The sequence below is a fragment of the Rhincodon typus genome, chromosome 2 (genome assembly GCF_021869965.1).
Source record: "Rhincodon typus isolate 14 chromosome 2, sRhiTyp1.1, whole genome shotgun sequence".
In the NCBI taxonomy this organism is placed as follows: domain Eukaryota; kingdom Metazoa; phylum Chordata; class Chondrichthyes; order Orectolobiformes; family Rhincodontidae; genus Rhincodon; species Rhincodon typus.
In genome coordinates this window covers 34,694,425-34,707,727 of record NC_063333.1, presented here as the reverse complement: position 1 = coordinate 34,707,727, position 13,303 = coordinate 34,694,425, and the positions used below count along the sequence as shown (strand labels likewise).

Here is a 13,303-nt window from a genome sequence, read left to right as displayed (position 1 = left end):
CAGAAGGATCAAGACACGCTAAGTGAGTGGCAGAAACTAGGCAGATAGAATATTCGGTGAAAAAAATGTGAGATTATGCTCTTTGACATGAAGAAAAGAAGAGCTGAACATTATTTAAATAGAGAAAGACCGCAGAAAGCTGCAGTACAGAGGGATTTGGGGTCCTTTGTATATAAATCTCAAAAAGCTAGTGTTCAAATCAGCAGGTAATAGGAAAGTCGAATAGAATGGTGACCCTTAATTCAATGGGAGTGAATTATAAAACCGGTAAGTCTTGATACTAGTGTAGAAGGCACTGGTCAGGCCACACCTAGGATAAAGAGTAATTTTTATCCTCTTGTCCATTGGAGGCAGTTCACCAGGTCGATCCCATACTTTGGTGGATTATCTGCTGAGGAGATGTTGAGTAGGTTGGGCCTGTCATCATTGGATTTTAGAGGCGTGAGAGACACTTATTGAAATATATTGGAATTTTAGAGGTTTTGACAGGTTAGATGTGGAGAGGTTGTTTTCCCTTTGTGGAAGGACGACTGGGCATGATCTTGGTAAGGGATCAAACCATTTAAGACACAGATATGGAAGACTTGCTTTTTAGAAGTTGACAAATCTCTGGAATTCCTTGCCGTAAAGGGCTGTAGTAGCTGGGTGATTAAGAATATTCAAGGCTTGTATTTTGTTTTAATTAGTAAGGAATTAACAGTTAGAGGAAGAGATAGGAAAGTGGAATTGGGGATTATCATGTCAGCCATGATTTCACTAAAAATTGAACAGACTTGATGGTATGAATACCGTAATTCTGCTCCTATGCCATATGTCTTTTTGACCATTGCAAGGATGAAAATATCTCGTTATGGCAAAGGAGCCTATTTGTTGAATGAGAGTTGAATTGGTCTTGTGCTCCATCTTGGTATTCCATTTTATTGCTACCTACCTTTTACATGACTGGTCCTTGGGGGTTAACAGCAACCAGTTGGGAAGATTAGCAGCCATGTGCAAGGTAGTAATGCAGAATGGAATGTACGAAAAATCATTTTGTAAATCATGGCTTGGCTACTGTTTGTAAAATAAACAATTCAGGTCTGTATTGCTCAAAAATTACTTTTGAAGAAATGTACAATGTTGGCAAATTTTCTCGCAGTCTCAAACAGCAGCGTGACACCTGATAATTTGATTTCGTCTTACAAGTGAGGGATAAATTTTGGTCCGGAGACTGGGAGAACTCACTGCTCACAGTAGCATAATGGAATCTTTTGTGTGCATCTGAGAGAGTAGACGAGGCTTCTGTTTAAGATTTAATTCGGATTGTACAGCATATTTAGTACTGCAGTAGGATGTCAGACTAGTTTGTGCTAGCCTTGTTTTGTGTTTAGAGGCACAGGAAGCCTAAATATATAAAAGACCTTTGTGCCATGGTTATGTGGCTCTAGTGTCCCATTATAGGAAACTAATTAATAATAAAAAAAAGTATTTGATATAGAATAAAGAGGAAGAATTGTATTTGTGAATCAAGTTTGTTTTTCATACAGCCAATGAGGTTAAGGGATAATTTCTGATGTTTGCAATATGAATGGTTCTGATTTGAATTTGACATTGTCCGCCACAAAAGGTTGAAGCAAAATGAATAAATTATTTTAAAATAAATAGCACTTGCTCACCAATGTTTGATTTGGGATTCATTATGCAAGGCACATTCCAGAGATGAAACAAGATGCTTTGCATCAAGGCACTTAACCAAATGTGATATTGAGAAGAGTTCTTAAACAGAAGATGATGTAAATTGAGGATACACTATGAAGTGACTGGAATCATTCCTGGGACACAGGAAGGATGGTTGTGGAGTGGCCAATTGTTTCAGTGCCTTGACGTCACTGCACAGTTTCTCAAAGCAATGTCATCAGCTATTTCATCAGTGATTTTCTGTACATCATAAGGCCCGAAATGGAACTGTTGGTTAATGATCACAGTTCACTATCATTTTCAATTAAACAGATAATGTAGCAGTCTATGCCCACAGTCTGCAACTTTTGGGCAGCGTCAGGCTGGGTTAAAAAGTGGAAAATAACACTTGTGCTGCCAGGTAATGACCATTTCCAGCAAGAGAGATCTTGAACACTTCTGTTGATGTGTAGTGATAATTGCAAACTGACCCACTTTCAACATGCTGGTGAGTCACTATTGACCAGAAATTCAACAGGACCAATCACATGTATGGAATAGGTCCTACATTTGTGTCAAGAATTGATATTTTGCAGGAATGAGTCAGCATCTGACCCCAACCACTCCCAAAAAACTGACTCCACCTACAGGGCACAAATTAGAAGTGTGACCATACATTCTCTGCTTCTGTAGGTACAGGTGCAATTTCAACCACAATCAAAGAATTCACCATCCAGGACACATCAGGTGTCTTGATAGGTGACTGGTCCATTAATTTAACTAACCACGTCCTCCACCACTGGCCGCAGTGGTCTTGGTTACTGTGTATGTCTGCAGGATGCACTGCAGCCTAGACCTCTTCAGTAGCATCTCATGAATTCAGAACCAACAGCAACTCGAAGGACAAGGGTAGGGTAGGGAAGCTGCATGGGAACACCTTCACCTCCAAGTTACATACTATCCTGTCTTGGGCATGTACTGCTCTTTAGTGCTGGCTCAAAATCTTGGAAATTCTTACATTCCATCATTGTGGAAGTACTCTGACCATACTGACTGCAGTGTTTCACAAGTAAAGCTCACTAACATTTTTTTTGATAAAACTTCCCAAGAATGCTTTTTTTTTAAAAAAAAGAGAGATATAAATAGTATGAGAAACCAGTATAAGAATAGGTTTAGACGAGGTGACACAAACTTGTTACGCCTTGTATTGTGCAGTGATAAAGCTTAGCACCAAATTTGATCCTTTAACACACGTTGTTGTCAGAATGCACAGTCTTCTGAAGCAGATCGGGCTACAGGTACGTTGGAGAGCACTAAAACTAAATTAGCAGCTAATGGTGACTTATCAATGCAAAGAAGTTTGCAATAGTTTAAATCCAATTTCATTGGAATGATTAGGAAATTACTTTTGGAAGTCAGCCATCTCAACTTCAGGATATCACTGCAGGGGTTCCTCAAAGCTGTGTCCTAAGCCCAACCATCTTCAGCTGTTTCATCAATGGCCTTCCCTGCATTGTAACATCAAAAGTGGAGATGCTTGCTGATTGCGCAGTGTTCAACACCATTCTCCATTCCTCAGACTGAAGCAGTAAGTGTCTATATGGTGTATGACCTGAACAATATCCAGGCTTAGGCTGTCAAGTGGCAATGTTTGCACAACACAAGTGCTAGGTAATGGCCATCTCCAACGTCAGAGAGTATAGGAATTGCTCCTTGACAGTCATTGACACTACGATCACCAAATCCTCCACTGTTGACATCCTGGGGTTTACCATTGACCAGAAACTGAACTGAAATAGCCATATAAATGCTGCAAGAACAGGTCAGATGTGATGAACAGCTAAGTTTTTTTTTTTGATGTTTTCACATGAGCAGAATTTAGTGTTATTATAAAGATGTAGTGAAAGGGAGATTGTTGAAGAGTGTAAATGTGGGAGTATGCAAAATTCATTCAGTCTAGAGTGGCCAAATGTTTATTTTAGCCTGTCTTTGGCAATGCTTTAGTTACCTCAAACTTCTTTCTTTGTCCTTTTAAAACATTTACTGAGCTGGGTTTTCCGACATTAATAGATCCAATGAATACCTACTGATTACCAACTGTACCTGTTCGTTTGTGCCAAATAAGTAATGTCTGAATGAGGGAAAATTTAGTGCAAACCCAGTGTTTAACTCTGTGCCAGGATGCTACCTGATTTGGTTTTAGTATGGGTTGGATCGAGATTTACCAAATCGTCATTGGAGATCCTGATGCCACCAGAGCATTCAGCAAAGTACAAATCCTAAAATGAAAGGCCTTTGCAAGTATGTGGTAAACCTAATTTATAATACAAACAAATTCTTGCCAGTTAAGGAATTTGCATTACCTGAAATTGCGTACTGAGAAGTTTCCCTACCTTTTAAATGATCTGAATAAACTGCCAGAATGATTTCTTTCAGATAGAAGCTCATCAAAGACAATATCTAGAAGTACAAAAATAAAATTCTGTGAAAGCTGGAAATAAAAGCAAAACGTGCAGTTAATAATCAGCAGGACAGGTATTATCCGTGGAGAGAGAGTTAAAATTTGAGATTACCATTCATTAGAAAGCACAAAAGTTCAGAGGCAATTGAAGCAGTTCCCCTTGTCACAGTCCACTCTTGCTAAATCTTTGCTTAACAGAGTTCTGTTAAATTGAGCTTTGTTGTACACTTGGATAGGTTTGAAAGCCATCAAGTATACCACAAATAATTCATAGAACGAGCGAAACCCTTTCACAGCCCTGGAGTTAGCATGTGATTAAATTGGTTTTTGTTCACCCTTCTGCTTGTACAAGTATTCATGTCTTCTGCTATGAATATTGCTAAATCTAGATAGAGTTTCTAATTTTGAGGAATGGTTAGAATCAAGGGCATATGTACTAGCTTAGCTGTAATGATTTCCTTGCTACTAAGAATGTCTTATTGTTTATAAATCTTTTCACCCTCTGGAATCAGTTATGTTACATATGGATCATTATCAGAACTCTCTTGCTGTCAAAATTGAAGGAGTTGAGAAAAACCTGTCCCACCCATCCTTTTTTGTTTAATTGCTTCTGTATCCTTCAAGTAAAATTCTTGGATTGGCTGAACTTCACATTTCATTCTTGACAATTTAGACAAACTTTTGGACCGTTCACTATGCAATTAATCTCCTTAACATTCCATGAGATCACTTTTAAAAAATCTGTCGTCTTACCAATGTAGCTCGTTTTATAAGATCATCTGGCATCACAGTCTGTGGCATGTTTGAAATTATGCTACTGGCTGCTTGGGTGCATTTAATCTTCAGGAATAGTTTAAGAATTTTTGACTTTTACAAAGGTTGTTGTCCAAAAAAAATCCAAAGACTTTGGCTACTGCTGTTCTTAGCCATAGGGGGGCGCTTGCAGCCAAATTATGGATTTTGTTGCCCTGACATTTAGCTGAAACCCTCGTGCTGCTAGTGTCATGACAAATGGAATCTGCTCGGCTTTAGAATGCTGGATTTAGCAATGATAAATGAAAAACCCTTTACAGTTGGTAAAGCTTATACAATTAGTTTAGCATCAGCACAATTACATATTTAATCTACTTCTTCTTGCCAGAATTTTCCACATGATATTTGTTGTTCTTCTCCATTTTAATCCATGCCACTGAATAAAGAAGCTTCCCATTTGTGTTATCAGTCTGTTTCCTTCATAAGCATTCTTGCAACATTAATGCATCACTTTCTAGGATTTTTAGGGACTGTTATCAGTAGTTGCTTTTTGAAAAATTGCATCTGTTTGGCACAGTCTCATTTAAAATTGGCACTCTTTCCATGAAAATTTTTAAACTGGATGAAATAGACTGCTCAGGATTACTAAGGAGCAGCTGTTTGAGCATAACAAATGTATTCAGGTAGTGATAATGGGATCAAAGTACATATATGTTAAATGAAAATAATAATGAAGTGAGCGAGACTGATTTTTTGTATTTTAGACAAATCTCCCAGTAGTTAAAAATTGAAGCTAACAGAAGTGTTCTGTTAAGCAATCCATCATCTATCTTCAGTCCTTATTTAAACCTACAATTTCAAACATCAAATTGGATTTCAAGCATATAGAGGTGCCAACTATCTTTTGTTACAAATAGTTTAGTGGGTGAAATATGATTGTATATTTCTCTCTCACAGAAGATACAATATCGAACACCTAAATTTAGTATTGTTTTACCTTTTCCAAAAATTCCACTGAGCACATAATTAATGCTTAATCTGCTTTAGCCAAATGCTAATACCATAAACCAACTATGAAAAGTAATAAGGCAACTAAACACAAGTACAAAACTTTTTTCTCTCCACTCCACCTGGCCCCACTGCCTGTCATTAGATGTCATTGTTTTTTAATTTCAGGACACTGCTGGCCAGGAGCGGTTCAGGACCTTGACTCCTAGTTACTACCGAGGGGCACAAGGTGTTATACTAGGTAAAGTTATTTTAAATATCAAATGTCTGATTTAATACACATCATGTAGTAATAATTTTAAAATTTTTTAGCAATATAACCTTTCTACTGTAAAGGAGCTTTAGACATGAGGCACCAAATATATTGCAGTCATATTTGCAATCACGTTGAATATTGCTTTGTCCCCAAGACGAAACTATTTGCATTTAATAAATTTGGAAATGCTTTTCTTCCAGTGTATGATGTGACCAGAAGAGACACCTTCATAAAATTAGAAAATTGGTTGAATGAGCTGGAGACATATTGCACAAGAAATGATATTGTGAAAATGTTAGTTGGAAACAAAATTGATAAAGTAAGTGATGCAATTTAGATTTTGTTAAATTTTTGTTTTTAGTCTGTTGTACTACATACGTTCTGTCTCTCCAACATATTATTTATAAGCAACTTGTTTCTGAAATACCCTTTTCATTGGTAGAGTTGGGACTTGTTTCTTAAAGTGCCTGGCCTTTGTCCCTAAATATTTTCAGGCAATTTTGTAGCATTAGCAGCTGAGTACTTTGTATTTAAAACAGAATAGAACTTCAGTTTAATTCTTGGCTGTTTGAGCATGCCTAATCACATCATGCCTTTTCCAACATGCTGCAAGGCTAAGCCAGTAGATGGAGCAATATACAGTATAATGTTTGCAATGTAAAAGAGAAAAAGAAAGGTAAAAGTATGATGTTTTTCTCTGCAGTTCGGAATTTGTTGTTGATGCGTGCAGGGAATTTCCGTAGCCCAGACTAGTCTGATAATTGGGAGTCTGACTGCTATTGGGACTTTTATGTATGTGTGTGCACACTTCATCCTTCATTTATGCTCTGTCCCAAGGCAGGTCCTTGTCTTATTGCTTGCTGATGACCTATATAGATTCCTGTATAGATATTTTAAAGTTTCCTTCCAACGATGCTATATCAAACTTTGTCTAATAGTTTCTTGTACTATTGGTCATTGTGTTGGGACAATTTAATCCTTGCAAATCAGCATGGTGGTACTTCGCAATTCTTTTAATCTTTTGAATTCTCCTACACCAGTTAAAATGTTTATGGTGTTGCTTAATAGTCTTAAAAATAAGAGCACTTGCACAATACAGGTATCCATATCTTCCTTAATGGTAATTAGCTACATCCTAATCACATTGTGTTCTTTTGAAATATTGTTTGTTTCAACTGCCTTCAAATTAATCTTAATCATTTTAAATGCCTACATATTGGTGTCTGTCTTTGAAAACTAGAATGTAATTGAATTATCGTAAAGAACATTGCTTCAATTTGCACAATCTTAGCTCAGAATATTATCCAGTGATCTTTTACCTCAGACATTCTTATCAGGTTCAGGTTCAAGTTCAAACTTAATGAGTAAAATCTCTCCAGTATTGAAAAAATATATGTAATGTTTTAAAGTATGCTATTATTGATTTATATAAACCATATAAATTGTGCTCCTCCCTCAAAATTTTAAATGGCTGCTTATTGTTGTCTTTTTAGTTTGAAAAACCTAAAATTACTAATAGATGATTCTTTAATTTTGAACTGAGATCAAAATGCTAGAAATATGCAGCAGCAGCTGACAGGAGAAAGAGACTAATATTTTTATGAGGAACAGTTTATTTCCAAAATTTTAGTTTTCCTGCATTTCATTTTTATTTTAATTCAATAGATTTGTACTGTTGCATTTTTACAGCCTGCCAGAACAGGCACACTGTTTTATAAAACAATCTTCTGTATTGTGATAGCCCAAGCTGAGCACTGCACTTGGAATTTAATTGTTTCTACATTGTAGCTAAACACCTGTTCCATTGAGTTTGTTAATGTTGTGAGTCTTTGAACAAAACAGTGATTTTTAAACTGCTAATGCCAGGAATACCAACGCTTTGGAGATCCAACTTTGAAGCTATTGAGCATTATAAAAATAAATGCTTCTGCTTAAGATCTTCCACAAAATCTGTTGTGATCACTTTCGTACACGTGTCCATCAAAAGTTATTAAGAAGTGTGATTTGTCTCATTCGGTGGAATATTACTCCAAAATATTTCATTTTATGTGGCAATCATTGACATTTCTGTGTCTTCCGTTGGAACTCAAGATAATTTCGCGCTTTGTTTTCTTGTTTTCTTTCAAGTGTCTACCAAACCAGGCAAATTTATACCAAATTAGGCGCATATTAAAATTACATTCTTGTACACCAATTTTAATATGTGAAATGCCTTTTGAATTGTTAATCCATTTTACTCTTCAAAATATCAAAGGACTTTTATATATGTGGATCAAGTGCTTGTATGCTAGCAATCAGAGAGGCTGATTTCAAGGTCGTCTCTTTATAAACTATCCCTGTGGCATTTCCTGACTGTGTGCTCTAAGTATTTTCCTAATCAACCTGTTCAGAGACGTTATGATATACAATATAAAACCTGAAAGAACTGCGGATGCTGTAAATCAGGAACAAAAACAAAGTTGCTGGAGAAGCTCTGTGAAGGAAAAAAGCACAGTTAACGTTTCAGGTCCGGTGACCCTTCCTCAGAATGGAGTTCTGAGTTCTGAGGAAGGGTCACCAGACCTGAAACGTTAACTGTGCTTTTTCCTTCACAGATGCTGCCAGACCTGCTGAGCTTCTCCAGCAACTTTGTTTTTGTTCCCTGTTATGATATACCTCTGAGGCAGGTGGTACTTGAGCTGAGGCTTCCTGGCATAGAAGTAGGGACACTATCACTGTGCCACAAGAGCCCTTGAATATACTCATTGCTTCTGGGGCAATAAGGAGCGCCTGAGGGTACCCACTGCATCAGGTAATCCTTTCCTATTGTGGGTACCCTTTTAAGGCATCACTTTGGCCTATATTTATGGATTTTCTACAGCTATTGATGATCAGTATGAAAGATAGTCAGTATTTCTGATCATTGTATTTCTCAGAGTAGGAATCTTTGATAGTTCAGCTGTAGCTCAGGTCTACATAGCAGTTACAGTCCTGGTGGGGCATGGAGCAGGTATGATGACATGCACCCCACTTTCCTTTCAGACTGTCTTCTGGGCTTAGCGTCCTTTTTAAGGATTTCTTTTAATGTTAAACATTTAAATAGTTTAATAACTCTGCAAAGTATCTTTTTGAATCACAACAGAATTTAAAGTTACAGTGATGTTTATCTAACGCATGTACAAAGCTGTTTATTTATTAATGCAAAGATATTCTGTTGAAGGAAAACCGTGAAGTAGACCGGAATGAAGGCCTCAAGTTTGCAAGGAAACATTCTATGTTATTTATAGGTAGGTTCACAGAAGTAACTACTGAATTTCTGTTTTTGAAATGGGTGAAAGTGAGGAAAAAGTGGTTTGAGTAGTGTAGTAGGGATTTCAACAATTTTTACTGCATATACTTATTGTTGTGGTTTAACTTCTGTTTCTGCTAGAAAAAAAGGTCAACGCTGAAAATCAACTAAAATTACAGAAATGTAGAGCGGGCTAGTTGGTATCTGATGAGGAAGATACAGTTTACTTATCCTTTGGATGTTGCTGGAACTGCTTGATAGCTTTGCCCATATTCTATTTTTGTTTTCGTGTATGCTGTATTTATTTTGGTTAAAATGCATAACAACCATTGAGTGTGGTTAGTTTTATTCATTTGCAATTAATCAATTACTGCATGTTATTGTGCATCTATACACTTGTACTTCACATTTAAAAATAAGTAACTTACTGAACACTAAAGATCTAAATCTTTATCAAACATTTATTTTCCAGAATCAAGTGCAAAAACGCGTGATGGTGTGCAGTGTGCGTTTGAAGAACTCGTTGAAAAAATTATTCAGACTCCTGGCTTATGGGAAAGTGAGAGTCAGAATAGTAGACTTAGGTTATCTGATTTGCCTGATGCCGACAGTGGAGGTTCTTGTGGTGGATATTGCTCCATGCTGTAAACTGTAAGACTTGTGATGAAATTATTTCTTGCCAATTTTAAACAATTGGTTAGCTATTTGTATAAATTCTAGAGTTGACATTGCAGTTTGCACACTTTGTTCACATCATGTAAAATAATCCCCAATAATTTGCCTTAGGCCAGATTAGTGTTAGGCATGCAATCTAGAGTCAGTATTCATAAAACATTTTGCTTGTAATGTCAAAATCTCCTCGTAATTTGAAACAGTTACATATCAGAGCTCTCTGCAACTATTTTCATTAGTGAGGGTCAGGGGTTCGTGTGTACGCGTTCATATGGTCCAGTTTCCTCGTGAAACAATCTGCCCATTGTAGATGCAATATATTTTCATCCTTCTCTTTTGTTCGTGTTTTTTCCACCCTTCACTGCGAACTACTTATGCCTTTCTCCAGCCCCCAACCTCAGAAATGTTTCATATGGTTTGCGAATTTTGGAGTGTATGTGGTATGTGTTCGGAACACTGTGGTGTTAAAATGCTTCAATATAACTGAATTTTCACTGCTGTTGGTCTAGCTGAATAAACATCTTATAAATGCAGGAGAACAGTAAGCTTGTATCAGATGTTAAAATAACATTCTTTCATTCATAAACTGGTAATTAAGACTGTTCTAATAAAATCTTGCTGAGTTTTTTTAAAACTATCTCTTTAATAGTTGTGCTAAACAAATGTATTCCAGTACACAGACACACAAATTGTAACTCTTAAGATGATAGGACTACACAATTTTTATAGCATCCATACCATAAAACAATGAAAATTAGAACTGTTTTGAAATTAGAAGCCATTCTATGCTAACCAAATCGTGGAAGCATTTGGAAAAATAATTTGGAAACATTTATGACTTTTTCTGTTAGCTAAATGCTAAACTGCACTTACTGTTTTTTTTTTAATCTTCAATGTATGTGTATACATTTGAGACTGTTATTATAAAAGTACATTATTGATGACACTTTGTAAGTATTGTACAGAAAAACTACAATATTTTCTTTAATCATTGAATGTTTTTAAGAAATGCAAATTGAAGGTTGGTTAGTGATTGTAAAATGTCAGTTGTTAAATGCGTGGCTCCCTTCCAGTAGTTGTTTGTTGCACTGTACACTTACTGAAAATTGAAAATCTAAATTTGAAGTGTATTATCATAAATGAGATTTAAGTAAATAATCCCTCTGCTGTTCAATTTCATTCTTAACTAATATGTAGATGCATTTTTGCTACAGATCTTTGAATAACTCAAATATTTGTTAAGGAAATACTAAAAGCTTTGAGTTGGGCAGGTTGAAAACTGTAAGTTTAGGTGTTTCAGTTATTGGGCAGCACCATTGAATCAACTACGTACCGACCCATTCGCTTAATAATCTTCTTGAAATCAACACTGTTGAGATTTTATTTCTGTAAATGAATACCACTTCAAAGTTTTCATCAAGTTAGATTTCAGAGCATGCAATTGTATTGAAGGTAACATTGAAATTATGTGCTTTTTTAAGTTGCATTTAGAAAATACAAAATGTTAGATGCTTCAATATTATTTCATTTGAACTTTGTACTTTAATTGATCAAAGATTCGTACACGATACATTTTTCAATATAGTTACTGTGGCCTGTTTTGTAGAATGTAATAAAGTATGAACAGATTGATTAGAAAATATCTGTACCTAATCCTATGTTTCATTGAGTTTTTTTTAAAGTAACTGTCAAATGGCTCCAAACCATTAACAGTTTTGTAATTTAATTTTCTTATTAGATGGAATATTTTCTGGCACATCCTCTTGTCATGATGCAGCCTGTTTCTAGAAATAGCATAAACATAATTTACATGATATAGAATCAAGTGTAGCAGCTGAGTTTTATTCTACTGAATATTTCGTTATCCTAACATGCATTTCTTTATTTATTCTGGAAGGGTCTGTAACTTTATTTAAAAAAAATGGTGCCAATCGACTCCTTGATCAAGCTCATCAAATAGCTCAGACAATTTTATGTCATTAATTGTATTAACCTGGAATAACCCAAGTTCAATCTTTGGTGTTGAGTGAACTGCCCAGGATGTCATTATGTGTAACATCACTTTCTTGAACTAAATGCAGCTGCTTCTACTGGACATCTGCATGTAAATTCAATGCACAGTGAGATTTTACTGTCACTTCCGTGTTTGCACACCAGATAGTCACAGTTGAGCCTCCAGTATAATCAGTGGCTGCCTCTGAGGTACTGAAACTAACCAATATGGTACCTGCCTCAGCAAGGAGTGATAAAGGATTCAGGAGCAAGCTGCTGAAAAATGACAAGAAATCCTACAATATCCTTCAACAATGTAGGATACTGATTATCAGTTCAGTTCAGTTAACAGTTAAAAAGTTAAATTATTTGTCCCATTGTAACTGTTTCAACACTATAAAGAACTGTCTTTACTATAAATAAACCTATTTGTATTCTATTGCTAAAAGAGTCGGAGGATTTGTGGCATAATTGTTTGCTATTACACAATTATGATAGCGTAACGTGTTAGAACATATATAGTGCATGAACAAAAATTCTACATGTTTCGTCTTCCAAGATATTTGTTAACATTTTTGAATGTTACTTCTCTTTGCAAACATAGTGTATAAAACAATGTATCGTATGAACTTGCCTGTTCATTTATTTTAACAGACAGGAATTTATCGTTACCCTAATTGTCTTCTACCAAATTCCCTTCTACCACCCAATAAAACCATTGCATTAGTGCAGTTGCACAGTGTTCCGTCAATCTACTGTAGTGATGGATGTAATTGTTCAAGGTATTTGGAGAGATTCTTCCTTCTGTTCTGATGTTGAGTGTCAAGTCATTGAAGATTATAAAGGTTTTGATTCTAAGGGCAAAGTATTCCCTAATGAAATAAGGAAATATTAATATTTTGAGATGTACTGGATAGGTTCAGTCATTCGTGGTGGCTAGTTCATACAAACATGGAAATTAGGAACTGAAGTTGTGCTTGAGTCTACTCCCCATTTTATGAGATCTGTTTGTGTTTTGAGCTCCACTTTATCATCCACACATGATAGGCAAGGGAAATATAATATATCAATAATCTGTCTAATTCTGTTTAAAACTATCCAATTTGACCCCACCTCATCCACCTCTGCCCTCCAGGCAATGTTCCAGTCTGTCTCAAGTCTCCGAGAAACTATTTCTAACCATCTCTGTTCTAAAAGTGTGACCCTTAATTTTTTAAACAGTGCCCCCTAGTTCTAG

At 36.0% G+C, this 13,303-nt stretch overlaps 1 protein-coding gene across 1 annotated transcript in view; it reads left to right on the top strand.

The window, feature by feature from the left end:
* Window positions 1–12,505, top strand: part of LOC109913470 (ras-related protein Rab-18) — a 38,463-nt gene extending 25,958 nt beyond the window's left edge. The window contains exons 4-7 of the mRNA XM_020512985.2: window positions 6,047–6,119; window positions 6,335–6,453; window positions 9,334–9,400; window positions 9,875–12,505. Of these exons, the coding sequence (XP_020368574.2) occupies window positions 6,047–6,119; window positions 6,335–6,453; window positions 9,334–9,400; window positions 9,875–10,050 (435 nt within the window). The 3' untranslated portion in view covers window positions 10,051–12,505. The remainder of the gene's footprint in view (window positions 1–6,046; window positions 6,120–6,334; window positions 6,454–9,333; window positions 9,401–9,874) is intronic.
* Window positions 12,506–13,303: the final 798 nt, after the last annotated feature.